Here is a 26,960-nt window from a genome sequence, read left to right on the forward strand (position 1 = left end):
TATGCCAATTGCTGCTGATTTTATGCCATTGCTGGCAGCAAGGCAAAATCCTCCAAAGCGGCTCTAAAGAATTGTAAATTCTTGAGAAAGACCTCAAGGAATATTGTTGTGTCGTTAACAAGCTCATAGTCAAGAGGTTCCTTGTCATTGAAAGGGGGCAAGCGGATAACCTTGACAAAATCATTTGAATATCTGAAATCCATCTTCTATTCCACCTTGAGAGCGAAGCTAGCTCTGAGTTGAGGGGTAACATGAAGAAACTCCTAAAATTCATCGTTGGAAGAAGCTTACATGTCATAGGGTTCCTTCTATGAAACTCCGGTCCACCCTATCATAATCCTTCTCAAAATCACGTAGAGGAATAGCCAAGGATTGATGATAAGTTTGCATATATATATGTGGCTGTCAAAATGAGAAGATACTATCAAAGACAGCAGATCCTCTCTACACAAAGCTTGTATGAGTGTTATGTATAACGTCAAGGAGTTTGAAGGTTACTACCTTTGCTCCAATTTTGTAGGCAATGCCGAGAAGAGTGATAGGACTCCATTGGGAAATGAGAGCCTTGTCTGCCCATTTGGGAATAAGATGAATGAATCCCTTTGAGAGATAGCGTAGAAAGTAGTCATGTGCCTCTGATGTAAAAGAAAGAGGAATGGGACAAGAGGGGAACCCTTCCGAACTGAGTGAGAAAGAGAAAAGGCCCCATGTGCCTCAGACTTGTCCTAGAGAAGTGTCGCTTATACCACATATCCCGGAACCCTCTTAAGTGCCAATTCTTGGTCAAAAATGGTGTAATTCTCGGCCACATAGTGTCCCGGAATGGAATCTCTACGGACCACAACAAAATCAAACTCATCTTGGAATTACCACCCCCCACCAACGTAAGGTATTGTGGTTGGCTACGTGTACGGTCATGGAGCTCGTGCATGTTCCAATTGACCAGAGTCCAACTCATGAGGGCCTTGTAGAGAACAAGGCCCGCCTATGGCTGGGAGCCTGCTCCCGAGAATCAAACCGCTGTGATTTTGAAGGGGGTTTGGAGGGAGAGTAATCGGTGTCTATGTGCATGCATACCAGGGTTGCGAGCAGCTCAATACCAAACTTCCGTGCCCATTGTAGTATTAAGGAAATATCCACCCCAAACATCTCAAAGCATTGCTATGGTGGCCAATAATGCGGTCTTGTAGTCTTGTAAGCACTACCTATGGCAGCATGTGAATCACTCCTGATTCAAACCGGAGCTTGGCCTCTCTAGGACAACTGATCATCCATCATTGCATCGAACATCGTCAGGGTCCACCTCTCCACGCTCGTGGAGGTAAACTAATGAACCCAAAAAGGATGAATGCAAGAGCCAACCATGCTAATCGAGCCCCCTTTTCAGGGCTGCTGCAATATCAAGACTGTCAACTCTCGGCAAAGGGATCCTTGCATGTATCCTGCAGGGGAGGAAAAGCAGGCTACTGGAGCAAAGAAGGAGCTGAAGGGGGCCGCCAAGAGGGGGGGGGGCGGGGGGGGGGGGGGGTCAGTCTTTCCCTTACCTGAGCAGAAAGGAGCAAGGATGGGTATCGAAGAAACATGGGGGGAGGGTGGGTGAAAAGAGTAACTAAAGCAGGAGAGGTGGAGGGAGGAGAGGATGGGGCAAGGAACTGGGGGGGGGGGGTGGAGGCAGAGAGTTGTTGGGGGGAGGCAGAGGGGGTGGCGAGGGTCTACCAATCAAAGGTTGCTACTACATTGGTGCTTGGGAGTTGTCGAGCGGAGGCAGAGTTGTCGGGGGGAGGCAGAGGGGGGTTGCTACTACATTGGTGCTTGGGAGCTGTGAGCCTCCTCTTCTACTAGGGTGGAGGGGCACGCAAGGGGAGCAACAGACTCTAGAACCTCCTCAACACCTATAACCTACTGCTGTTGGCGAGGGGGCCTGGATGTTCAATCCCCCTACTCCGGATGGGTATCTAGGAGGAGCGGTAGATGCACTCTCAAGAGGTGAGGGGTAACCTGCAAGGGGATCCCCAAGATGATCCTAAGAGTGGGGGGCTGCCTGTGCTCTCTTCCTACGGTTGGCCCACTGTCTTCAGCTCTTTGCAGCCCACTTGCTTGGTTTCCCCTCCCCCCCATCTTGGTTCATGTTCCTTCTATGCATGACTCATATTCCACTGAAAAGTGAGTATTCACCCGGATATGGTTTGCTAATGCAGCACAACAACTCCCTCTACTTCTCTGTCCCAACCTGTTTTTTGGGGGGGGAGGGGGGGGGGGGACTCTAACCTCTAGTACAATCCCTCGCTAGGTGACCCATCTATCTGCAACGAAGACACTGTCTCGGTAACCCAAAGACTTCTAATCTTTGAGATTTGAAGTGTAAGATTCAAATAAGCGTCAACTTTCAAGTAGTGTTATTGTTCTTGCGTGTGCTCTTGCTATTCCCCTCTCCCCCCTCGCCACCCCGATCACCCTCTCCATTCCTCTCAAATCGATCTCTCCAAACAGGTCCCTCTCTCATCTTCTGTTTTCACTCTACTTCTTCTCTTTACTCTCGGATTTGGTGTGATTTTTATTGCTGCAATTGTAGTTGATGGATTATTTCACTGGACAAAACGAGGTCTTTTGAGGAATCTGAGGGACACCATCATCTTCCACTACAAAGGTCGCGGACTCCGTGGGAGTCTCCAACACTGTGCTAAAGTTGTGTCCAATGTAAGGAAGAATGGCTCTATACTTTCGTGGGAGCTCTGGGAAGCGGAGTTGTGGTGTGTCGAGTCCATGTTCTCCACTGTGAATCCGTGGTACCAAGGAAAAAGGTAGACCAAGTGGGGGCCAAGGAGAATAGGGCTCTCCTCCACAAGTGACAAAGCACTGTCAAGGGAGCCCAACTACAGGAGGAAGACTCCTCTCCCGTAGATAGTCATCTCTTGGATGTGGTCCCCATCTTGTGTCAAAATCGCTTGAATTCAATCTCTTCATGTCTCCTTGTGGGCATGAGACCCACTATTCTGCCCATTACACCTGTCTTGAAGTGACTGCACTACTAGCTTCACTTGTTGCTTGTCAGTTGGAGAAAGAAGAACCTTAACGGCTGCAGAGTAGAGGGTGCGGCCATAGAGCCCCTCTGGCCAAACCAAGGGTCACCAGCAAGGAAAAGTTCTCAAACCCAAGCAAAATCTCTGCTACCAGAAAGAGAAAAGGAGGGTAAAGGAAGAGGGAAGAGAAAGGAACCAGCCTCAAACTAGGTCGAGAGAAAGGGCTCTTGGACTTAGGGGCTGGTAGAGGCTCAGAGAACCGCTGCTCTGCCAAAAAAAATCACGCGACCAATCGGAGGCACCTTCCACAGCACCTGAAAAACAGCTCCAAACTCCAAGGAAGGGTACCCTGCAGCAAACTAAGGCCCAAGAGGCTACCACAAGCCACCAAATGCCCATTGGTCTCAAGAGCTGTCTCCACCACTTTGCAACTAGTAGAGCAGCCTCTACAAGCTCGTGGTGGCCTGACCACAAGTGCTCGGGCCACCTAGGCTAAGTGACGAGACCTCCAGGGGGCTGTTGCGAACTGAAAGCTCCCCACTGCTGAGACCACAGTGCACCATCATCACGACAAATGCCATCTCATGTGAGATCCAAAGACATGCCTACCACTTGAAGTCTTAGGGTTTTGGAAATCATGAATAGGTGCTCAATGATGGCACATGCAAAAGGAGGAGCTCCATTTTGGAAGTCGCAGAGCCAAGAAAAGAACCAGTATGGGTGATACGGTATGGGAGCTTGCAGTGTTGGATGGGACATTAAAGCCATGGACTATAGCCAATTGCGCATTGCCAAACACTCAGAAATCTGTACCAAGAGCTACCAAAATAGAAATCAAGCACCTATCGGTGTTCCAATGTAGGTCGTAGAACGGTTTTATTGAAGGCAATGTAGATGACCAGAAGTGCGTATCACCAAGCTCAAGAATCGATGAACCTTCTCGGTGATGAGCATGTACAATTGATGCTCTACTCATAGAGGGTTGAATTATAGCCAATGCTTCCTCTTCCGCCCCAAACGGCCCTTTGAGATGTAGGAAAGGGGCAGCATGCAAACACACATCTTGTTGCATCCGAGCTTGTGAGAGGAGGGGGGGGGGGGGGGGGGGGACGATGGAAGAGGGATCACCTTTAAATTGCAGGTAGAGATCTTCCTAAAAGTGTGGAATGGCACAACGGTATTGCCTGGTTGGAGCAATCACAAGAGAAACCCAAAGGCAACACTGTTCTGTAGCCTTCTCTTCTCTATGAGAACGGGACACATGAATTGATATGATGAACTTTGCAGGTTGAAACATGATAAACCATGATCTACTAGTGCCTGCAGATCAAGCATTTCAGGATTGTACTGCGTCAACTTGAAGCTTGCATAGACATGGCTCTCTTTCTTCGGACAAACAATTCCCAGCTACATTTTCGATTGTTGGCTACGGCTTCCCTACCTCCTCTCTTGATGGCCACCTCTCTCCCATCTGGCAGCATGCCCTTGTAGACCTTGGCTATCATGAAGCCTATGCCCACACAGAGGAGGTTGAGCTATGTGGGAGGATCTTTGAAGAATGAAGGTAATGGGCCAGAACTAGAATAAAGGCAGAAGTGGTTCGAAAAGCATCAAGGAGAGGGTGCCGTGGACGCAAAGCTCAAGTCTGAGCAAGAAACTATTACCAAGAAGGAAAAAGAGGAGGAAGAAGAAGAGGCATAGTGTAGACACACGAGATTGGTCTCTCGTTTTTTGAAAAATCCCTCCTCCTTTACCATTTCCCTTAGGCTTGTTGGGCAAGGCATTGCGAGGAGAGCCGCCACGTGGCTTTGCTCTTTGAGTTACACGCTCCACGTGGCACATCTCCCAGCTCCCCCTCCACTCCAGCTTCTCTTGCCACATGATACCTTTTTGTTAAAAAATAGAATAGAAGAGAACACATGAAAACGTTTCCAGGATTTTCAAAAACTTCTCATTTGATCTACCTCCAGCTCGGGTAAGGTGTGGTAGTAGGAACAAGGGAGAGAACATCAATCAAGGGTTAGGCAAAGAGATGAAAGGGTCTTGCATGAAGCAAGGATGAGGGTGGTTCAAATGGGGACGTAAGTTTATCCATGCAGTCATGTATTATACGAAAATCAATACAGATCCTACCTTTTGAATGATGTCCCTCAAAGCCCTTATGCGCCAATAAACAGACATAAAAAGATAATGCCTTGAAGGATTTCAATTCATGGGGACCATGTGGCTGTGCATTTTATTGGAAGCTCCCCAATCTTTTGCTCCCCCATGAAAAAGACTTTTGTTAAGCATTAAAAAAAATCCAAGAGCAAGTGCTCAAGAGTACATCATGCATAGCATGAGAAAAACTAAAGAGCGCCAAGCCCTACTCATGAGAAAATCCTAGAGAAGCTCCAGGGCTGGGGCTGAAAGTGCCACCTCAAACGTATAACGAACTTTAAAAAGAAGGGAGGACCTCTCCATTCCCAAGGAAGATTGTGTCCTCCTGGTACAGGCAGCCCTTGAAGACCCTTGCATACTCAACCAAATGACCATCAAAATATGTACAGTGTCTATCCAAATGCTGGCCAAGGTGTGAGAGGGATGGACCCAGTGCTCTGTGTATCTACATCTCCACATATGCTAGGCTAAAATGCTCGCTATGATCTCCCAACATGTGTCCACCAAGGCAGGTGCAGGTTTATAGGGGGAGGGAAGAATAACATCTAGAGAGCAGGCTCAACCAAATGACGACGAACCGAAGAAGCCAAAGAGGAGCTATGCATCTCATAAACACCTACGGTCCAGATAGAGAAAGCCAAGCCACTAATCTTTAAGTAATAAGAAAGGGGAGGAAGCAATACTACTCAAAAGTCCGACAATCCTTTTTGAGATAACCCTCCCCGGTTTGTCTACAATCCCATAAATAAGGCTGAATGGACTCCTCGGCAGAGAGGCAACACAGGCAAGTAGAGGGTGTTCCCAAACTAGACCTCCACTAATTTTACTACAATCCCTCCATGAATAGAAAGCCAAAAGAAAAGAGTAATTCTTCTATTAGTGAGAGACTTCCAGAGCCTTGTCCAAAAAACATTCTGCACATATGTAAAAATTTGAGCGCAATCCCTCCATGAATAGAAAGCCAAAAGAAAATAGTGATTTTCCTATTTCTGGGAGACTTCTAGAGCCTTCTCCAAAAAAAATCTTGCAAATCTACAGAAATTTGAAACTCCTTCCGATGAGAGGCTCTAGAGGCTTCCTAACCTTAACATTGAGATGAAAACTCTTGGCATTGCTAATACTGTAGCGGAAGAAAGGGAGGCTCTTATCAAGGTTTCATCCATCACTCCTATTCCACTCTCCAGATCATTGCAAGTATTTCATTGGGACACCCTCATAAAGCCAAATCCTCCAAAAATCCAAAGGGATGTCCTTGGGACGGGGGTCTAGATACTAGCTAGAAGTCGGAAAACTTTAATCCACATGCCCCACAACCTTGATAGGCTCAAAGTATGCATCCATGAGGAAATCCTCATCCATGGATCTGGATAACTTGCTCCTAGAGCATCAAAGACTCTAAGGCATCTCTATCTGGGATATCTATGACCTGAAGAGGGATGTTTGTCCTCAAAAAATACCCCATCCATTAAAAACAATGGTGAGGTTTCTCATTTGTACGGACATGCCCTCTCATATTAGAGGGGGGACAGGTACACATATAGCAGAGATTCATGCAATGATACCCACCTCCTAGTGGGAAGGGCTACAAAGTCCTTGGACCCTCATAGTTTGTCTGGGCAGTTCTCACGGACAGGGTGTCTCTTAGGGTTCGTTTTTTGGGTTGGATGACGAGGCCCTAAATGGTTTGGAGTGGTAGCGGATCAGGGTAGTAGGCTGATCAGGCAAGGGATGGCACATTAATCCGCACACAATCTTGTCAGCCTCGAGGAAGCAGTTTGGCATATGTGGCTCTGCGAGGGCCAGTCCCTCCGTGATATTCAATGGGACTCAAGAAAGTGGTTCTGGCCAGCTAGAGTAGGGAACTCAAGCAGGATAGAGGAGGTGCCCTTTTTCTCATATACAAGTCGCATCGATCAACGACTTCAGCTGAAGGCAGCTACTTGGACACCCTCGAGGGAGCGAAACTAGGGCAACCACGAGGTTCCTCAGGAGGTGGTCTTTCGGTTCTGGCCTCATCTCTGGACTAGTATGAGACCACGGAAGATCTCCTATTTTCCTTGGTTCTCAGCTCATGGGAGGTCGCCTATCGGCCCTGGTAGAGCAGATGCGCATAGATGGCAGATGCTTCTGCCTCCAGAGAGGGAATTCTGGAGACTATACCCCATTGCCTATGGGGATGCCCTACAACTTAGAGGATATGGTTGGCGGCCTTTAGGATTGCGGCCCACACACATCGAATACAACGAGACTTCACTTGGGGGATGGTTGCATGGCTTAGAGAGGGAGGGCATGCCTTCTTATTGACCCACTCTTGCCAGCATATAGGGTCCATGGCATGTAGGTCTTTCGGATAGAGATTGAGGATGCATAGCCACCTTCCTGTGTACGCCCAACGCCCTCACCAAATGAAAGTGTTTGGGAGACAATACTTGAAATACTTGCATGGAACATATGGGTTGCATATCACTCCATTGTCTACCCTTGTTACCATCCCGCAGGACATTATGTTTACCTTGTGTGCCATTTTGGAGCGTGGTACTTAAGCTCGAGAGTGATTGTCGAAAGATGGAAGCGGTTTTGCAAGGCTTGAACTGCAGGCATCTTGTACATCCTTTCCACCACAGAAGATATCCGCTGGATGTATAGACCACCGCCCTGGTTGTTAGCCCCTATTTTGGAGACTCCCTAGGCGATGTGTTGGGTTCTCTAGGAAACTTGCTGGTTATTTTGTGATAGCCAAATGTTTCTCTTGTACTTACCTTCTTTAGCTCCTTTCGCAGCTGAGTTGAATGGTGTTTTTCAAGCATTAATAGAAGTTTCCTTTCTTTGAAGAAAAAAATAAGATGGCTGGAAACGACAACCTCAATGAATCTAGCGGTGAAGAAGTACTTCGTCCATGGGAGTGGAGGTGATTGGCAAAGTAGGGCGAAACTTTGACGCTGGCAGCTATAGTGAAGGATGGGAAGGAGAAGAAAAGCAAGGTGTGGGTGAACGAGATGCCATAAAGGAGGTATTGGGGAGGGGAGAGTAGCAGTTGGTAAGGATGATATTGAATCCATTTACAGTCAAGTTAGTGATGAAGAAGAAGAGGGGTGCCGAAGTGGGAGTGGGAGTGGGAGTGGGAGTCGGAGTCGGAGTGGGAGAGGGGGTGGGAGATTGGATCGCAATAGCAAGAGCTGGAGTGGTAGTGTAAACACAAGCATTAGATGCTCATCTTCTATCGTTCCCGGCACGAAAGACAACAAGAAGCCATGCTTAGGAGATGGTATTTTGACACCCACAACCTCAGGTAAGATTGAATCAAAGTAAATATTTCATGCAGAAATCTACTATTTCAACTCTCGTCGCCTTCATAATTAACCGAGCTCATCATATTTTCAAATGCAGTGCTTTCAGCACTAGAGGATCACAGCTCTATTGATCACCTACCGTAAAGCTATTCTCTCGAACCTCTTCACCACCATACCTATAGAAACCAACATCTTCTAACAACAATCATCCAAATGACATTGCCTGACTCTTTTTGCTGTAATGGTTGTTTTGATCTCAGCTTTTCTCCAGCTTGTTGTTATATTAATTCTCCTACAACGATTTAGTACACACCATTAGTTTGTTTTTTGCATAAAATAGACTTCTATCAAGTATGAAGCACACACCATATCAGTTTGATGTTATTGCTGATCATGGTAGCATGGCTAACTACAACTCCGATGATTGAAGCATACAAGATTGTTCGACATTACCCGACGGTGTTCAAAGCGGTTTCTCCCCATTACATTTTTATCGTTTTCTATTGTCATGGAAAGGAGGGATGGATGTCAATGGTAGGAACCATGCTCTATATCACCGGTAAGACACACTTGGAACTCCATGAGATATTGTTTTCCCAAATTTCCACATACTTTCCCAAAGAGTAGTGTTTTCTTGAAACTAATCGCTATAGGGAAGGAAGGTTTTGGTGTCTCGGGGAATTTGAGGCCTTGATTTCTATGCCGAATCGACATCATTCTCTAAGGTTTTAGTTCATTATTTGCTGATTGTTGATTCGCTCAATTTGCAGGAGTTAGGTGGGGGAGGGAGTCAAGGATGTAGGGGCTTTCTTGCATCAGTGCAAGCAGATTTATGTTATCACATAACTCTAATTTAATGGCAAATAAAGGGAACAATGTGCTTACATGTTCATGAAGAAACATGTTCATAAATTTGTTCATGAAGAAAGAATGTAAACTTAACAATTATAGTATCCTATTATGAAGTCCAATGGCTGTGAATCTCTTATAAAGGTTACTCTTCTCAAGTGATCTATCATTGGAGGTGATTGAAGGTAATCACTAGAACATTTGTAGGCTTTACAAATAAAGTCATGATGTGAAACCGACCTTCGATAAGCCAAAGGGCAGTGATCCTCTTCTACTCAGTCATAAACTTCATAAATAGCCACAATGCAAGTTTCAATCACTTAAATCACTTAGCACAACTTAGAAACAAGCTTCAACAACAACAAAGGTGAGGCTAGAATGCCCCTGCTCAATGAAAACAGTACAGAGTGCACCCACTGGCCCCAAATGCCTTGGCGCCCCTTACGGTATTTATTTAATGCTTCTGAATGGAAATGCTTTACAACAAGGGTTCAACCCTGCACTGTTCCTCTCTGCAAATCCTCTACTTGTCTTCAAGGCATCTAATCCCAGTGCACCACTAGAATTCCCACTGGCAAGGCATACTCAGGCATTCACTTCTGATCTGACACAACTTAGCGGCATTCAGGCATCCAAACCACTGGCAAACTGAGCTCAAGGCAGCCTCAAGGCTATCACATGCATCCACACTATCCTTAGGCCTTCCACAAAATCACCCTTGCCTTTGGGTGCTTCCTAGAACCTGTTGGAGTCCTGAAAGGATTGCACACAACACGCATGCACTACAAAAAGCTGCAAAGCAAGAAAGAACAAGGAAAAACCGAACCTGGAACCAACTCCCGCTGTCTGTGGCAGAGGGGCGAGCTCCTTCCTCGCACCTATCCTCTGTACAGGCTCCCTGCAGGGTACAGATGTCTTCCAGCAATCACGAGAAGAAAGAAATGAAGGTGGAGAGCGGAGGGTGAACAAGAAAGAGCTGTAGAGGAAAGATGGTTCACAGATCTGCCCCGAAATGATCGCCTCGGGATCTATGCCTAAGACCTCCTAAGAGAAGGTGCCAAAAGCAGCAGGCAAAGTTCCTCCTGCAGCCTGCACTGGTCCAAAACAGCTCCAAAAGCCACCACGCAGCATAAAACATGTGCACAAAGGTCCAGCATAGCAAAAGACAACCCTGGGCACCTGTTGGAGGTAGCTGAACACGTCTGTACGGATTCCGTACAGCCGTATGTACATTTTCAAAAAGTTCAGAAATGACTTCTGGCACTTCTTAGAAGTGAGTACTAGCCTTGGAACAGTCAAAACAGAGTTGAAACGGATTAAAACGGCTGAAAACAGGCTTGAAACAGCTCAAAAAGCTCAAAAACTGCACAAGAACAACTGAAAACGTCCAACACCTCTGGGAGAGTGAGGGGAAAGAGATGGAAGGTGGGGGAAGGGCATACATACACATGCATGACAAATGGCATCTCCTCCTTGCCATTTGCCCCTTCATTAAAGTCCTAACCCCCATACCAAGGACAACGTTGGTTGTCCTTGGGCCCAACTTTTAGACCCCTCTTTTAAAGCCTTTGCCTTGCCCCTAGGACCTAGTGGTGCATCCCGTGATGTTTAAACACACGAGACATAAAGAGTCTCGCCATCTAGTCTGCTGTAATTTTCTTTCTGACGGGAATGAAGTGGGCCTGCTTGCTGAACCTGCAAATAATGGTCCATATCCCATCATGTCCAGATGGTGTACGAGGAAGATCAAAGATAAAATCCATGGCAATGCTCTGCCAAGGTCGATCAGGAATAGGTAGAGGCTGTAGCAGTCCAGCCGGATTCTGCCTGTCATATTTCACCTTTTGGCAGGTGATGCATGTCCTGACATATGCCTCGACATCTTTCCTCAATGATGGCCAAAAGAAATAGTGCTCCACAGCTTTGATGGTGGCATCAATGCCTCTGTGTCCTGCATAGGGTGGAGCATGACTCTCTGTCAACACTTTGGGCCTCAACTGTTTCATGACACACAATCTGCCATGCATCATCAGAAATCCGTCTTTGAGAGTATAGTGCTCATGCCTCTGTCCATCAACCAACTGATCATAAATCCGTGAAAACTCAGCATCATTGGCATATTGATCCTTCATGGCATCAAGCTCATCATGATATGCAATGGTCACTGCTGAAACTTGTGACTTAACAGACACTGCATCTGGAGTGGGCTTGCATGACAGTGCATCTGCAACAACATTGTTCTTCCCAGGCACATGCACAATCTAAAAATGAAACATAGAAAGAAAATTTTCCCACCTCATATGCTTCTCAAGCAACTTTCTCTGAGTGAGAAAGTACCGCAGTGATTGATGATCGGTCTGAACATGAAAATCAGCACCCAAAAGATAATGCTTCCAGGTCAAAAGAGCATGTATGACAGCCAACATCTCTTTCTCATAGATGCCAAAATTCATTTCAGCATCCTGGAGCACTCTACTCTCGTATGCCACGACTCTTCCATCCTGCATAAGTACCCCTCCTACGCTGTTTCCACATGTATCTGCTTGGACAGCGAAGGGTTTGCGAAGATCTGGCAAAATAATCACAGGATCTGAGCAGAGTCGCTCCTTCAGTAGGTCAAAAGCTGCAATTTCTAGGGGACCCCATCTGAAAGCGACCCCTTTCTTCTGTAAGGCATGTAAAGGAGATGCAATCTCTGCAAAATAGCGAATGAACCTCCTGTAGTACGAGCACAAGCCCAGAAAGCTGCGTACTTCATGGATGTTCTTCAGGTGTGGCCAATTCCTGATGGCCTCTACCTTGGCAAGGTCCATCCTAACTCCATCCTTGGAAACAATGTGCCCGAGAAAATGGATCTCATGCATGAAGAATTCCTTTGCTTGGCATTGACAAGCAGCTTATGCTTCCGTAGGTCCTCAAGAACAATTGCCAGGTGCTTCCTATGTTCAGCCTCATCCTGAGAGAACACGATGATATCATCGAAGAAAGTGCCAACAAAGGTTCGGTGCTCTCTAAAAATCCAGTCCATCATTCTGTTGAAGGTGGCATTAGTTAACCCAAATGGCATGACAAGAAACTCGTACAGACCAAATGTGGTACGAAATGCTGTTTTGTGAACATCCTCTGGCTGAATTCTCATCTAGTGATAACCACTCTTCAGATCAATGCGGCTGAACATTCCAGACCCCTGTAACCTATCCAAAATATCATCTATCCGAGGTATAGGGAATCTGTTCTTAATGGTAATCTTATTGAGGGCTCTATAGTCAATGCACATCCGCCAGGATCCATCCTTCTTTTCTGGACCAAGAGCATGGTTGAGCAGTAAGGTGAAGAGCTGGGCTGAATCAGCCCCTTCTCCAGCAGGTCCTTGACCTGGTTCATAATCTCCTCTTGCTGGGCTGTGCTGACCCTGTAAGGAGGTCGGTTAGGAGGACTGCTACCAGGGATTATATCTATCATGTGGTCTTCTGGCCTTTCAAGGGGCAACTCTTGTGGAAGTGAGTCAGAAAAACAGTCCCTAAACTGAAAAACAAAATCTGTCCGCTGTTTTTCCAGCTTAGATAAATGAGACTCTTCTTCTACTGACTTCTTTTCAGATGCAAACACTAAGTACACTGAAAGATGCTTTTTCATTACGTTGCCAATGGCAGAAGTAGATACAACAGGGATGGATTCTCCCTTCAATTTAGCATCTAGAACATGGGTCTTGCCACGGTGAGTGATTGTGATTGTTTTATTCTTTGTATCCAAAACAGCCCCAACACGAAAGTGCCAAGGTATCCCAAGTAACACATCACAACCATTCAACGGCATAATATAGAACTCTTCTCTGTCCACGTAGCTCTGAATATGCATCCGCAGCTTGCCTATCACCGGAGTAACTGATTGGCTGAGTCCCAGACAAGCCATATGTGCATCACACAAAGGACCCATCTCTTTTGCCCTTATTCCTAACTTTCCAGCCAGCTCTGGAGATATGAAATTGGCCTTGGCTCCCGGATCGAAAAACATCAGAGGTGTCTCGTCTCTTATCTTGCCCCATGCCCAGCATAACTCTGTAGCATCTGTATTCTGAACAGCCCCAATCAAGTCTGGCAAAAGACCAGCAGTGGGCTTGGGCTTTTTATTATTTTGATCAGTCCTCTTTTCCTCCTTGTGCTCACCCTACTCAGAAGGACGGAACTTCCGCTTCTTATGTGGGCGTTCAAAAGCCCTGTGGCCTTCCTCCTTGCAAATATAACACTTGTTGGCATCATAGAGAATTTGCTTTTCCTCATCAGACATACGGGTCGGTACTCGCCTCTGTCCTCCAACAAACGTTGCCTTCAATCTATCCTGCATCCCATTGAAAGTCTCAAAGTTGACAGTTGCCCCTCCCTCCTTGTAATCTTTCAATTTGCCTTCAGGGGTGAGATTGCCATAAACGGGGGCCTGTAAAAACGGTGGGGGCATCACTACTCCCGCATTCTGAGCCATTCCAACCGTACCCATGGTGGGGTTTGGCATTCCAGGTCCCACTCCCTGCATCTGTGGCATATTCCAAGTATTGCCCATTGTCGTAGGCATTCCTGTCTGCATTCCAGGCTGCATCCCAATGTTTGAGTACATCATATTGGCATTTGCAAGGGGCATTCCACCCATCATAGGTTGCTGGAAATTCTGCATTCCCGGCTGCGTGCTGCCCATAAAGCTACCTGGCATTCCGGGTGCCTCTACGGATGGTGCCACAATTGCCAGAAAAACTGATCCCCCTCCGAAATATCCTAGATGCATCGTGGACTGAGGAAAGGCTTGTTGTCCCTGATTGACTGAATGGAAGTTATTGGCATTACCCGCTACAGGGGTGATCGAGGGCATCTCTGACAGCTGTCCACCAAAAGAAACATGCCTAGGGGTCTTCTTATGCTTCTTATGTTTCTTCTGAGATGACTTTTTGCTTCCACGGGAAGCAACCATAGGGGGAGGAGCTTGCATAATCTCCGTGACATCATGTTGCAATTGCGATAGGGCTCCCACTACACTTTACATTCGTAGCTGAAAAAGTGCATTGGGACCAAGCTCCTCTGCCTCATCTACCTCATCCTGTGAGTCCTCCGTGGCATGCTCAAGAGAGACTGCATGAGCCCCATTGTCCTGCTGGTCATCACCCCCGCTGGTACTGTGCTCCCCTTCAAAGCTCTCTGATGCTTTGTCTTCGTCCTACCCCTCTTGCTCTGAAATGGTCAATGACCTCACGGTGTGACATGCTTGCTAAGATTGATGGCTATAGCAACAATTGCACTAAAGGTGTCCTTCACCCAACACTACCAGGGTCCACCTCCGTAGGAAGATGGTGACGATCTCGGCAATGGAACCACTGAAACCGGCCTTCAATAAGCAAAAGGGCAATGATCCTCTTCTACTTAGTCATAAACTTCATAAATAGCCACAATGCAAGCTTTAGTCACTTAAATCACTTAGCACAACTTGGAAACAAGCTTCAACAACAACAAAGGTGAGACTAGAATGCCCCTGCTCAATGAAAACAGTACACAGTGCACCCACTGGCCCCAAATGCCTTGGCGCCCCTTACGGTATTTATTTAATGCTTCTGAATGGAAATGCTTTACAACAAGGGTTCAACCCTAGGCATACTCAGGCATTCACTTCTAATTTGACACAGCTTAGAGGCATTCAAGCATCCAAACCACTAGCAAACTGAGCTCAAGGCAGCCTCAAGGCTATCACATGCATCCACACTCTCCTTAGGCCTTCCACAAAATCACCCTTGCCTTTGGGTGCTTCCTAGAACCTGTTGGAGTCCTGAAAGGACTGCACACAACACACATGCACTACAAAAAACTGCAAAGCAAGAAAGAACAAGGAAAAACAGAACCTGGAACTAGGTGTCTTCCAACAATCACGAGAAGAGAGAAATGAAGGTGGAGAGCGGAGGGTGAACAAGAAAGAGCTGTAGAGGAAAGATCGTTCACAAATCTACCCCGAAATGATTGCCTCGAGATCTGTGCCTGAGTCCTCCTAAGAGAAGGTGCCAAAAGCAACAGGAAAAGTTCCTCCTGCAGCCTGCACTGGTCCAAAGCAGCTCCAGAAGCCACCAAGCAGCCAAAAACATGTGCACAAAGGTCCAGCACAGCAAAACACAACCCCGGGCACCTGCGGGAGGCTGAACACATCTGTACGGATTCCGTACAGCCGTACGTAGATTTTTAAAAAGTTCAAAAATGACTTCTTGCACTTCCTAGAAGTGCGTACTAGCCTTGGAATAGTCAAAACAGAGTTAAAACGGCTTAAAACGGCTGAAAACAAACTTGAAACAGCTCAAAAACCTTAAAAACTGCACAAGAACAACTGAAAACGTCCAACACCTCTGGGAGAGTGAGGGGAGAGAGATGGAAGGTGGGGGAAGGGCATGCATACACATGCATGACAAATGGCATCTCCTCCTTGCCATTTGCCCCTTCATTAAAGTCCTAACCCCCATACCAAGGACAACGTTGGTTGTCCTTGGGCCCAACTTTTAGACCCCTCTTTTAAAGCCTTTGCCTTGCCCCTAGGACCTAGTGGTGCACCTAGACTTTGCCCTTAGGAACTTCTAGGAAGTGTGCACTTCCTCTAGCCAGTCCCTCACGGCCAAACCATTACAACACTTAACCATGGTTAACCTTGGGTTAAGCGTAGGTTGAGTTACGAAGATACTTTACATCACTTTTCACGTCCTCGTGACATGATGTCTTTTTCATTCACATGCCCCAATAACATACGAGTCTTTTACATGCCTATAGGAACACATGGGTTAAGTACTAGTGTTAAGAAAGTGAGGAGCACAGAGTGCAAATTCATGGTTCGATTTTGTATCCTGGATTAAAAAATAATGCTTAGGGAAGACACGTGCAAGATAAACAAAATTTCTAAATTTTAAAGAGGTCAATAGTTCACACCATGAAATGAAGATGCAAGACATGGAATGGAATGGAAAGGAAAAGCAAGACTAGGAAAGCATAATGAAAATGAAATAATACGAGAAAGAAATATACAACTAAGCAAAGTACTTACATGATCAAGAAAGGCATGAGGCTTGATGAAGATGACAATGAAAGTACAATGCCTTTATAGGATGCCTTTATAGGATAGGCACACACACTCTAAGTGTCAAATGTATATGGGAGAAGTCCCATAGTGACACACGGCACTCTAGGATATAAAGTAGTATAGTACTACTCTAGAACACACTAAAAGTCACTCAAATTGACTCCATTTCCTAACACCCCCCCATGGAGGAAAGGTGAGGGACTACTCGAATGGAACCAAGAACAAAACACGACAATGATGGTCATCAAAACTGTGCATGCCGGTCTACAACTAGACATGGCTTCCACACAATCTCAAAGGCAAGTGAGCATGGCTCAGAGGCTAGTGAGCATAACATAGAAATCTCATCTAGTATGGCTCAGAGGCTCATCATGCATGGATGCATGATCAACTCAGAGGTCTAGGAGACCAATGCACCAACAAATAGACCTATTAAAGCCAAAAACACATGGCTCCCATAGTACATCCCCACCTGGCTCCAAAGACTAATGATGAACATGGAGCCACACACCAAAAATATAAAAGAAAGACGTCATTTTAGGAGGACTATCCAAGGCAGAGGACCTTTATTGACTCAACACACATGATTTATTGCATTCATTTTTGGGAAACACCCCCAGGGCAGAGTACCCAAATATATTATGCTTTGCATTCATTTTTGGGAAACACCCCTAGGGCAGAGTACCCAAATATATTATGCTTTAGAAAGCAAAATCATGATCTCCATCATCCTCTAGGTGCGGGAGATAGACTGTAAGAGCATGATCCTGTGTCGACGGGTCATCTTCGTCTGCATCATCACTAGTGGCGGATGCCACCCAACTGGCATGATCCTTCGATTGTTGTTGAGCAACCTTCTGGTAACACCTGTCCTCCGTATGACCGAGCTTGTTGCAGTAAGTGCACTTGAATGGCTTGAATGCCTTTCCTCATGCTCGTGGAGTCGATGGCCTAGGTCTCCATTTGCCAGTGGAGGCAAGTGCCTGTGGTAGTATCCGCTGAATAGGATAGAGATTGTTTGTTGCAGCGATCCTTTTCAAGCAAAAGAGACCATATCTTCGAATGTAGTCGATGCAATGCGAAGTACTTCAAGGGCATTCTCAAAGCGAGAAATCCCTTCCATACTTATCATCACGATAGCCATTTTGTCCTCGTCATCCGGGCAACACTTCAAATTGGAGAGTTGTACGATTGAATTTTTGCTATATGTGGACTCAAAGTATCAGACTCTTCCGTTTTCAACTTATAAAATTGCATTTTCAGAAATACCTTGGAGTTGGTGATCTTGTTACCAAATATATTCTCAAGGCGTGCCCAAATCTCCTTTGCCTTGGACTTGAAGTCGATGTGATGAATCAATGAATCATCTAGGCAAAGCCCGATGATTGCGATGGCCCTCGAATTGTGTTGCTTCCAAATCTTTTGTGTTTGAAGCTCCGTCGCAAGTGCTTCATCATCTTCGATGGCATCCCAAACATTCTCCTTCATGAGAAGGAGTTGCACTTTTGTTTGCCATGTGGGAAATCCATCCCCCTTGAATTTTTCCAGAAGGAAAGAGTTGGTGGAAAGCGAACCCATAAAGCTAGCAGCTAGGAGAGAGAAGAGTGATGGATAGAATGAATGGCACAAGCGAGCTGAGGGAGAAATGAAGGGTTGAGAAAGAAATGGGAGAAATGACGGGCAAAAGGAAAAAAAAATGACGGGCACAATGGAGATGTAGGAGAGGAAGAAATGGTAGGGGCAGAATACAGGCACCAACTTGCGTGCAGCAACTCCAAGAGAATGTCAGGTAGAAGAAGCAAATGGCAGGCTGGAGCAGAGGTCAACGATGAAGAGGATGGACAGCTCCACGTTGAACTGGCTGCATCATGCTTGGGCTGTCAAATCATTGAGCTCTAGAACAAAATTCGCGCGCAGAAACAAATTTTGTCACTTCTTGCAAGGGGTGTAACTTTTCACAGAAAACTCCGATTGCAATGATGTCAAAACGAAATTTGTAGTACTCAAGGTCCTCTACAACTTTGCTGAAGACACAAAGCCGTGATTCTTCTTCTAGATCCGAAAAGAAGCGTCACATCGTCCACAGGTCACAGAAAGATGTTGCTGAAGGAAGGAGAAGAGAGATGGCAGATCATGGCGTGGAGAAGAGAGCTCTAGATGGAATTGAAGAAGCCATTCCTCCATTGGGAATGAGGGAGAGAGGCTTCAATGTCCTCAATCTCTTACCTCAACCTCTTGGAAGATAGTCTAGCTTTGATACCATATGAAGATGCAACATATAGAATGGAATGGAAAGAAAAAGCAAGACTAGGAAAGCATAATGGAAATGAAATAATGCGAGAAAGATATATACAAGTAAGCAAAGTACTTACATGATCAAGAAAGGCATGAGGCTTGATGACAATGACAAAGAAAGTACAATGCTTTTATAGGATAGGCACACACACTCTAAGTGTCAAATGTATAAGTCCCATAGTGACACATGGCACTCTAGGATATAAAGTAGTATAGTACTACTCTAGAACACACTAAAAGTCACTCAAACTGACTCCATTTCCTAACATGAAAAACTTAAGGATTTAGTGTTAAAAAAGAAAGGGGTTTCAAAATATACAGGATTCTCGATAATTCTTTGAAGATTCTCTAGCTGCTTTTGGACATCCTTTAGTTTTTCATTACTTTCTTTGAGAGCCATCTGTAAAGAAGTGACCTGCACCAACCATCAACACGATGATGAGTATAGAAAAATCATCCAGATTTGCAGCATGCTCTTGTTAAAGACTATGACCTTTTACTGAATCTTAGGACCCTATTTGACAGATATTTGGAACTCACAGGTGCAATATAGAGAAGACTCAAAAACTGATGGTATCAATGATATTCTTTACAATTCTATGCATGAGTTATCAAATTTGAAAAAAGAACAAAACATGGATATACTATTACAAGCAACTTTAATTTATCCATTACAGTTAAAATTTGGATTTTCTATTTCTTCATCTCTGAGTAATTGACGAGAAATATAGCTATGTCTCATAGTTCATATGGAAATTATGTTGGATGACATGGTCCAATATAGATATGGAGTCAAGAACCGATTGTTTCGTTACAATGCTATACATAAGGGCATCACAAATTGCATAAAACAAAAATATTCCTTTATTATTATGAGTGTTATGATTGAAAGTTGCACAACATTTTTTGAAGCTTCTGAGTAACCTATTAGAAAAATATCTATGAAACTTTATTGTTGTTGATACTTCGTAACTTTTGATATAGATTGTTCTTCTTACGAAAATGTTACGCATGTTGTGTGTGTATGTCTTATCCCCTGGTCTTATTGGAATATTCAAAAGTTTAGGACTAAGGTTATGGAATGCTCTTGGCGCACCAAGCATCATCGCAAGGCTCTGCGCTTTCTCAAAAGCAGTTATGTCTATTCACCCAGGCTTCATGGGGCCTTAAATATTCTTGATCTTCACACTCATTTGATCGCCCACAAGGCTACACTTTTGCCCACCTTTTTGGAGCAGCCCCAGCCATGGACACTCATGTAGTCTTGTTTGCTCACCTCTTTGCGTACAGATGCTTTTGGACATTGGGTTCCGGCTGCTTCTGATGTAATTATTGGTCGCTTTTTTAGTTATATTCTGGGCTGTCTGTTGTTTTCTTGACTGATTCAGGATTGGCACAACAGCTTCTGGATCATCTCCACCAGTCTAGTAGACCTCCAAATCCTAGTAGCACGCTTCGATTACATAGTCTTCACTGAAGTCGAGTCTTTCCTACTTCTTTGGCTCACTTGCAGCCTCACAAGGCGTATTTTTACACTGATTGGGAGTTTCTATAGTGGCAGATGTTGTGGATGATCGGGGTTATACACTTTCCTTTCCACAGACCAGGAGACAGTATTGCTTGGGGCTGCATCATAGATCTATCTAGCATATTATTACTACCTTATTACAGTCTCTTCAGCCTATCCCTCATCTATTTTCTACTCTCCCCTTGCTGGATTGGCAGTTTGATCATGAGACTCCAGGAGGTTACTCCTTCTCGTTTGTGGATCTTTTTGCCCCAGGAAGGCATATCATTTCTTGCTTCCACACCCTTTGATTCAGGATTATGACAATCACATTTGGCATCTAAATAAGTCCCTTTCTTGGTGGAGAACTTCTCTTTGGTGCATCTAGAGCAGCAAACTCCCTCTCAAGCAAAGAGTCTTCCTATGGCACTGTTTTGTTGAGGCTTTCCGGAGGGATTTTTCTTGGCCTTCGGGCGCATTGCTTCCTCGACGTGCCGCACTTGCTCTCATGCCCCACTTGCTCTCATGCAAGAGAGATGGTCTTGCATTTGTTTTGGACCTGTCCTTTTGCATGGGACTTCTTTTTCAGATTGATGATAGGGATTCGCACTCGTTTTCCATCCACTTCCTTTGGGAAGTAGTTTTGGTTGTTTGGAATATATGCTTCTATCATGGAGTATGGTCTTTTTTCTCCTAGTGTCGTTATCGGGCTCTTTGAACATTGTATCGTGCTCGTACCATACGAATGTATGAGCACTCTTCACGGAATTTCTTCCCATATTTTCAAGCTTCTCTGCTTTGATCTCTACAAAATGCTCATTCATTTGGAGACCTGCCTCAGGCCCAGTTTTGGAAGTTTTTTATTACTGTCTTTAGTTATACATAGTAGCTGTCCCACTCGAGGACAGCTATGAATGTAAATGCTTTCTTAATGAAAATTTTATTTTACAAAAAAAATATTTGTGTGTGTGTGTGTGTGATTTGACACCATTCAATGGGGCTTAATAGCTCAGACTATGCAGGCTTTGGGATTTGGTCAAAAATTGCAGCATGTTATCTTTTGGCTTTATCAAGATAGCAAAGCCGCATGCATTTTATCTGGAGACCTATAAGAGCCCTGGACACTTAGATGTTCAGTTCGGCAAGGTTTTCCTCTCACTGCTATTTTGTATGCTATAGCCCCGCATCCAATGCTTCAATATATTGATCACTTGGTGGCGACAAATATATTACATGGGCTGGAAATTCCTGCAAGTCACTCTTTGGTTGCTCAAGCTTATGCATATGGTTCATTCTTGATGCCAAAAAACACTCCAAGGGATCTTTCTTCGCTAATGCAAGCTCTCTCTTTGTATGGATTGACTGCTGGCCTACACATTAATTTTCAGAAATCCCATTTGTCGCCATTGCATTCTGAGGATTGGCAAGGGCTGCTCTGGTCGGGGGAAATTATTCCACTAACTCAATTGATTCGTCATCTCGGATATCCTTTAGGTTGGAGCATTACTGGCCGTCAATAGATTGACTGGGTTCTTGCTAATTTGAAGAACTAGAATATTGGAAGTTGGCTACTTAGCCGCTGCATGTTCGTCTTTGCATTGTTTAGTCTATCTTGGTGGCTTATATTCAGTTTTATCTCCCATTGTTTTTTTTCACTAGGAAGGATTTGTCTTCCTTCATGTCCACCATTTTTTGGCGTGAGAAAGGATCTTTCCCTTTGGCTGCTGCAAAATATGGTTTGGGTATGCGCTATTGTCCAGTATGGCAAGTCATTACTCGAATGGTTCAGCCATTTCAGCCAGTACCGCTTTTAGAGCTTCAAGACACGCTTTAGGACTGGACCCTTCTTCCTTTATACTCATCCATTCGTCCTTTGAAGCTATCTCATATAATAGTCTCTTCTTTATATAAAATTTTGTTATCACCACCTTGGGTGTAATACAGAGTCAATCAAATTTGGGCATTGCACCGTCCACTCAAATGGTGGACAAAGACATTGAAGCAAATTTGGCACTCTAAGGTTCCATTGTGCCAACAGGTTTTTTTATGGCGTGTTTTAAAATAAAACTGATATATTCCATTCAAAATGAATCATACAACAGGTGGGAGAGAAAGTACTCTATCCCTAGCCTCAACAATGTGGCAAAAAAGCCATGGTGGTGGTCTAAAATGCCACGACATCCCAAAAGGGGTCAAATGAAAAAATAATGAGCAGTCCCATGTCCTCATGAAGGATAAAAGTCTCCCACGAGCTGCCAAAGAGGTGCCTGTACACCGCTCCCACTGACTCCTGAGAGTGAAGATAATCTCCGCCCAAATGGAAGCAAGAGTGTCAACCTCCGTGCATAAATGGCCCCCAAGGACAAAAGAACATCGCGAACACCATATCTGCCATAGGGTAATGCTAGAAATCACCCCCCAAGCTGACCCTGCAGGTGAAGTAGGCCTAGAATCCTGAGCTGACACTGGTACCAAAAGTAAGTCCTGCGGCTCCATGATGCTAACATCTGTGGGACCCCGTCTCTGGCGACATTGCATGAAGAAACCGTGGTCTCCTGGCTCTGACTCATAGAGGGCAAAGGCTCCAGATCCTCTCCCCCAAAGGGTAGCACCCCATGTCATCAGAAAGGACTCGGATGTAACATATGAGAACATCCTGAAGATACCTGTCCAAACCACTCTAGAGCTGGGGCAGCTCCATAAACAATGCTTACTAGATACCTTTGCAAGCTGACAACGCATACACAAGAAGGGTCTACCCATCTGCTGAAGCCAAGTACCCACAAGTATACCCCTATGAATAGTGAGCCAAAAAAAGTAGGAGACTTTCCTGGCTCTACCGATGCCCCAAAAGTGAGTCCAGTAGCTCAACAAGAGCTCTGCAGTAAGTCCCTGTACGTGCCAATGCTGTGAGGCAGATGGTAGGTGATGAGAGTCTCTCTGCTAAAGCTTGTAACCTACCCTCGTCGAGTACTGGAAAAAAGAAAGAGGACGAGCGCCTGCCATCGGAGCAGGCCACTCCCACTCGCCTGGCGAGCTCCGCAAGAGGTCGACCCTGAAAGATCCAAAGTCTCCATCTAGGATCCTCTGCAATGGTCAACCTGGAAGGATCTGTGGCCCATTCCTTACCCAGGCAACCAATGACCCTGACTCTCTGCCAAAGAAGCTCCTGTTGATCCAGGGGCTGAGTGGGATACAATCTGTGAGAGGAGTCCGTCTCAAAATAAGTAAATGGTGCTGGTCCTAAACGAACTCCAATGCATAGGCCAGCCTCACTAAAACAACCTGATCAAGTAGAGATGGGATGAACATAGGCTGGATCTGTAAGAATATCCCTCTACCCCTGTTTGGGGGGAGGGGTTCCTATCCTTCCGGAGGTGTTACCGGAGGCCAAAGGCCACTGGTGTGAGAAGCATGAGTTTTGCAATGCTCTAATGCAATGGATCGTGCAGAGCGCACCGTGCAGTAGTGTGCGAGTGTCGTATGCTATACTGCAGTGAACGACGACGTACGAGTGCACTATGCTAAAAGACAATCACCGGTGAACTCCACAATATAAGCAAAATAAGAAAATCCTACACTGGTGAACAATCCCCATATCCGGAAGAGACAAGAGAGATGAGAAAGTGACCGAGTTGGCCAATGTACATATCACTGGACGTGTCCCCAGGTCACAAGTCGCAAGTCACAAGAATACACAAGTCGCAAATCAGCAGAATACACAGGTCTATCCCCATAGTAGACAAAAGGTGCACACAAGTCTCTCCACATTCTCTCCTTGGCGAGCTCGTAGCTCTAGCCTCTATCTCTCCTCACTCTCCTCTCTCTTTCGCTCCCTGTCGAATGCCGAATGCCTCCTTTTCTCTCTCCCTTCTCCTTCATTCTCATCCCCCGCCTTGGAGGGTCTCTTCTTCGCTGAGAATCCCCCCCTTTCTTCCCATTGGTCATCCTTGCGCCGCTGGCTCTCTTGATGGCTTCGGCGACTTCCTGACTCCCTGACTCGCCAGCCTGATGGTATAAATCCTCCATGTGCAGGTGAGCTGGTTCACTGCACCTCTTGATGGCTTCGGCGACTTTCTGACTCCCTGACTCGCCAGCCCGATGGTGTAAATTCTCCATGTGTAGGTGAGCTGGTTCACCGCACCACTGCACCACTGTATCACTGAACCACTGTGTAATATAAATACTCCTGACTGCTCCATGTGCTAAGCTCACTCTCCATGTGCGCAGCTCTTGATGAGATCACTTTGGACACGGTACTCCTGGTTGACCTGTGTCGACCTGTGGTTGACATGTGTCGACCTGTGGTTGACAGCCTCGGACAGTACTCCTGGATGAACTCGTGTGATCGCGTGGCTAACTTGTGTTGACACATGGTCAACATGTGGTCAACAGATGTCGTCATGTGGTCAACGCCTGTCGACAGGTGGTCGTGTGATAAGGTAACAGTTTCCCCCGCCACTATCATTCACCGTCCCGGTGAATAGAAAGGTTGGACGAATCCGTCAAAGAAAAATAAAGATGAACTTACAAACCATTGATATGGTGATGGAGTGGGAAAAGGAAAGAGTACAGACCATGTGGTTGGCCGTGGGAGTAATCCAAGATTTGTATTAAGTGGAGATGTGAAAAATAAACTGCTGTATTACAAGGGACAGCATGGACAATGGCAGAAAAAACTGAGTACATCTTGAGGTAAAACACTGATATTTACAGTGAGGGCCAAACAGCTTGGCAAAATCTAACAATGCAAAAAAAAACCCAAACACCAACAGCCATGTATCAACTCTTCTATGAGATTACAGAGGGTGGTAAAGCTGCAGCCTGTTCCTCTGCCTTCTCCTCTTCCACCTTCGTATTTGGCTCTGTGGCTTTTTGCGCATCCCTTTGCTCTGGCTCAGTCATAGGTATCTGTGGATGGGGTGCTTCCTCCTCACACTCAAGCGTGTCCATCACATTTCTCAGATTTTCATACTTGTCTTTATATCGGTGGTATCGCCGGTAGTAATGATCCTTTTGCTCTTGCAAGGTGGACTGGGAAGTCTGAAGGGTGGCCAACTGCATCCGAAGAGCTGTGAATTCTTCCTCCATGGATGAACGCTTCTTTTCCAATTCAGCCACTCTGGATTCTGATTTTTCTTTGGCAATCTCGAAGGAAGACAAAGACTCTTTTAACTTGGTAATCTCCTGGTGAAATCTAGTCACCTCCGTGGCATGTTGGCTTTGCAAAGTTGCCAGAGCTGCAGCATGTTGGCTGCGTAAAGATGTCATTGCTGCTTCCCATTCCTGCCTGTGATTATGGAGGCGATCCTCAAGGGCAGCCTTCTGAATATTCCAAGCGATGTCACGCTCATGTATTGCTGAGTCCTTCTCTTTCTGCCACCTTTCCTCCTGTTGTCGAAGTGTCACGCTAGTGGCGCGCTGCTGGGCTGCCTGAGCTCTCTCGAATTCTAACTTTAAATGTTGCTGTTGAGAGAGGAGCTTATGAGCATAACCTGTGGAATTGAAGACCGCTGTCCCAAGCTGCGTGAAGGTGTCATCCATGATACGCTGAGCAAGATGCAGGGACCTTTTCATCCACGCATACCTGTCGTTGTAATTCATCCTGTCCGCCAAAATAATGACGTCCCCCAATTCCTCAAACATGTCAGGAAGAGCTCCCTCTTCCTCGGTTGACAGGTTTCCTGTAGGTGCCAATTTGTCCAAGTGCACAAAACATGTCGGGGCCCTGGAGATCTTTTTGTTCTGTGCGAGGCAGTCCTGCAAGGGAATGGTGAAGATTTGAGTGAGATCCTCCTCTTCCCCCAATTCCTCAAACATGTCAGGAAGAGCTCCCTCTTCCTCGGTTGACAGGTTTCCTGTAGGTGCCAATTTGATCAAGTGCACAAAACATGTCGGGGCCCTGGAGATCTTTTTGTTCTGTGCGAGGCAGTCCTGCAAGGGAATGGTGAAGATTTGAGTGAGATCCTCCTCTTCCCCACATACTGGTGAGCGTTTTTTGTGAAGGACAGATAGTAGTTGGCTGTAATCTTCATTCTGTATTTCCACCAGGGAAATATTTGAAAGAGGTGGGCCCGATGAAGCAGCTATGTAAGCTGTGAACATATCATTCTCATGAAGGGGTGGGCAATCCACAAATTTGGGCAGAATCCCTCCCTCAAATACCTCCTCTGATGCTGAAGTGGCCGATGGAGCATCTCCGCGAGAGGGGCTCCCACTCCCGTCTCTAGTCCTGTCTCTGCCTGGGGAGGCCGAAATGTGAAGTACACCCTGGGATGACATCTCCTGAGAAAGCCCATGGGAGTGGGAGTCGGGTCCCAGGCAAGATTCACGTCCAACACTTGGTCCAAAACATGGTCAGAGGTCACCTAAACTGTGGTGATGACTGCATCGGTGAAAGTGGTAGGGGGTGAAGACGAAACAGTTGCAGTCCTGCGTAACAATACACCTGTCGAGGAAGTCTCGGGTACAACAGTCGTCGTCACTGGTACAACAGGAGATGTACCTGGTGCAATCCCTCCCATGGAAAGTCTGGAGATCGCTGGAGAAGCCTGGACAAGTGTGACTGATGGAGAGGCAAGTCCTGGCACGGGCACGACTGATGGAGATACAAGACATGTCACTGATGGTAACCTTGTGGCACCGGTAATAGAATATGCTGAAGAAGCTCCGGTGCAGACTTCATGAGGTGGCGCTTGCCGAGGTGTCCTCCTGAGCGAAAGAGGAGAAGAGGCAGTCCCGGGGGAA

At 45.9% G+C, this 26,960-nt stretch overlaps 2 protein-coding genes across 5 annotated transcripts in view; both read right to left on the reverse strand.

Moving 5' to 3' along the window:
• The window catches only part of LOC147891402 (uncharacterized), a 264,973-nt gene that overhangs the window by 137,197 nt on the left and 100,816 nt on the right, over window positions 1-26,960 (reverse strand). For all 4 annotated transcript variants that reach the window (XR_015542618.1, XM_087389724.1, XM_087389723.1 and 1 more), the window contains one exon: window positions 19,026-19,121. Coding sequence is in view for 3 of the 4 variants with exons in the window: in XM_087389724.1 (XP_087245850.1) it covers window positions 19,026-19,121 (96 nt within the window). In the remaining variant the exon portion in view is untranslated. The remainder of the gene's footprint in view (window positions 1-19,025; window positions 19,122-26,960) is intronic.
• Window positions 21-13,813, reverse strand: LOC147891403 (uncharacterized). The gene is made up of 3 exons (XM_087389772.1): window positions 13,805-13,813; window positions 12,695-13,486; window positions 21-170 (listed from the first exon to the last, which is right to left on the reverse strand). Exons 1-3 carry the CDS (start codon window positions 13,811-13,813, stop codon window positions 21-23), a joined length of 951 nt encoding a protein of 316 aa, XP_087245898.1.

This window comes from Dipteris shenzhenensis, chromosome 18 (assembly GCF_047967505.1).
Source record: "Dipteris shenzhenensis isolate YYH24624 ecotype China chromosome 18, Dip_SZ_1.0, whole genome shotgun sequence".
NCBI classification, from domain to species: Eukaryota; Viridiplantae; Streptophyta; class Polypodiopsida; order Gleicheniales; family Dipteridaceae; genus Dipteris; species Dipteris shenzhenensis.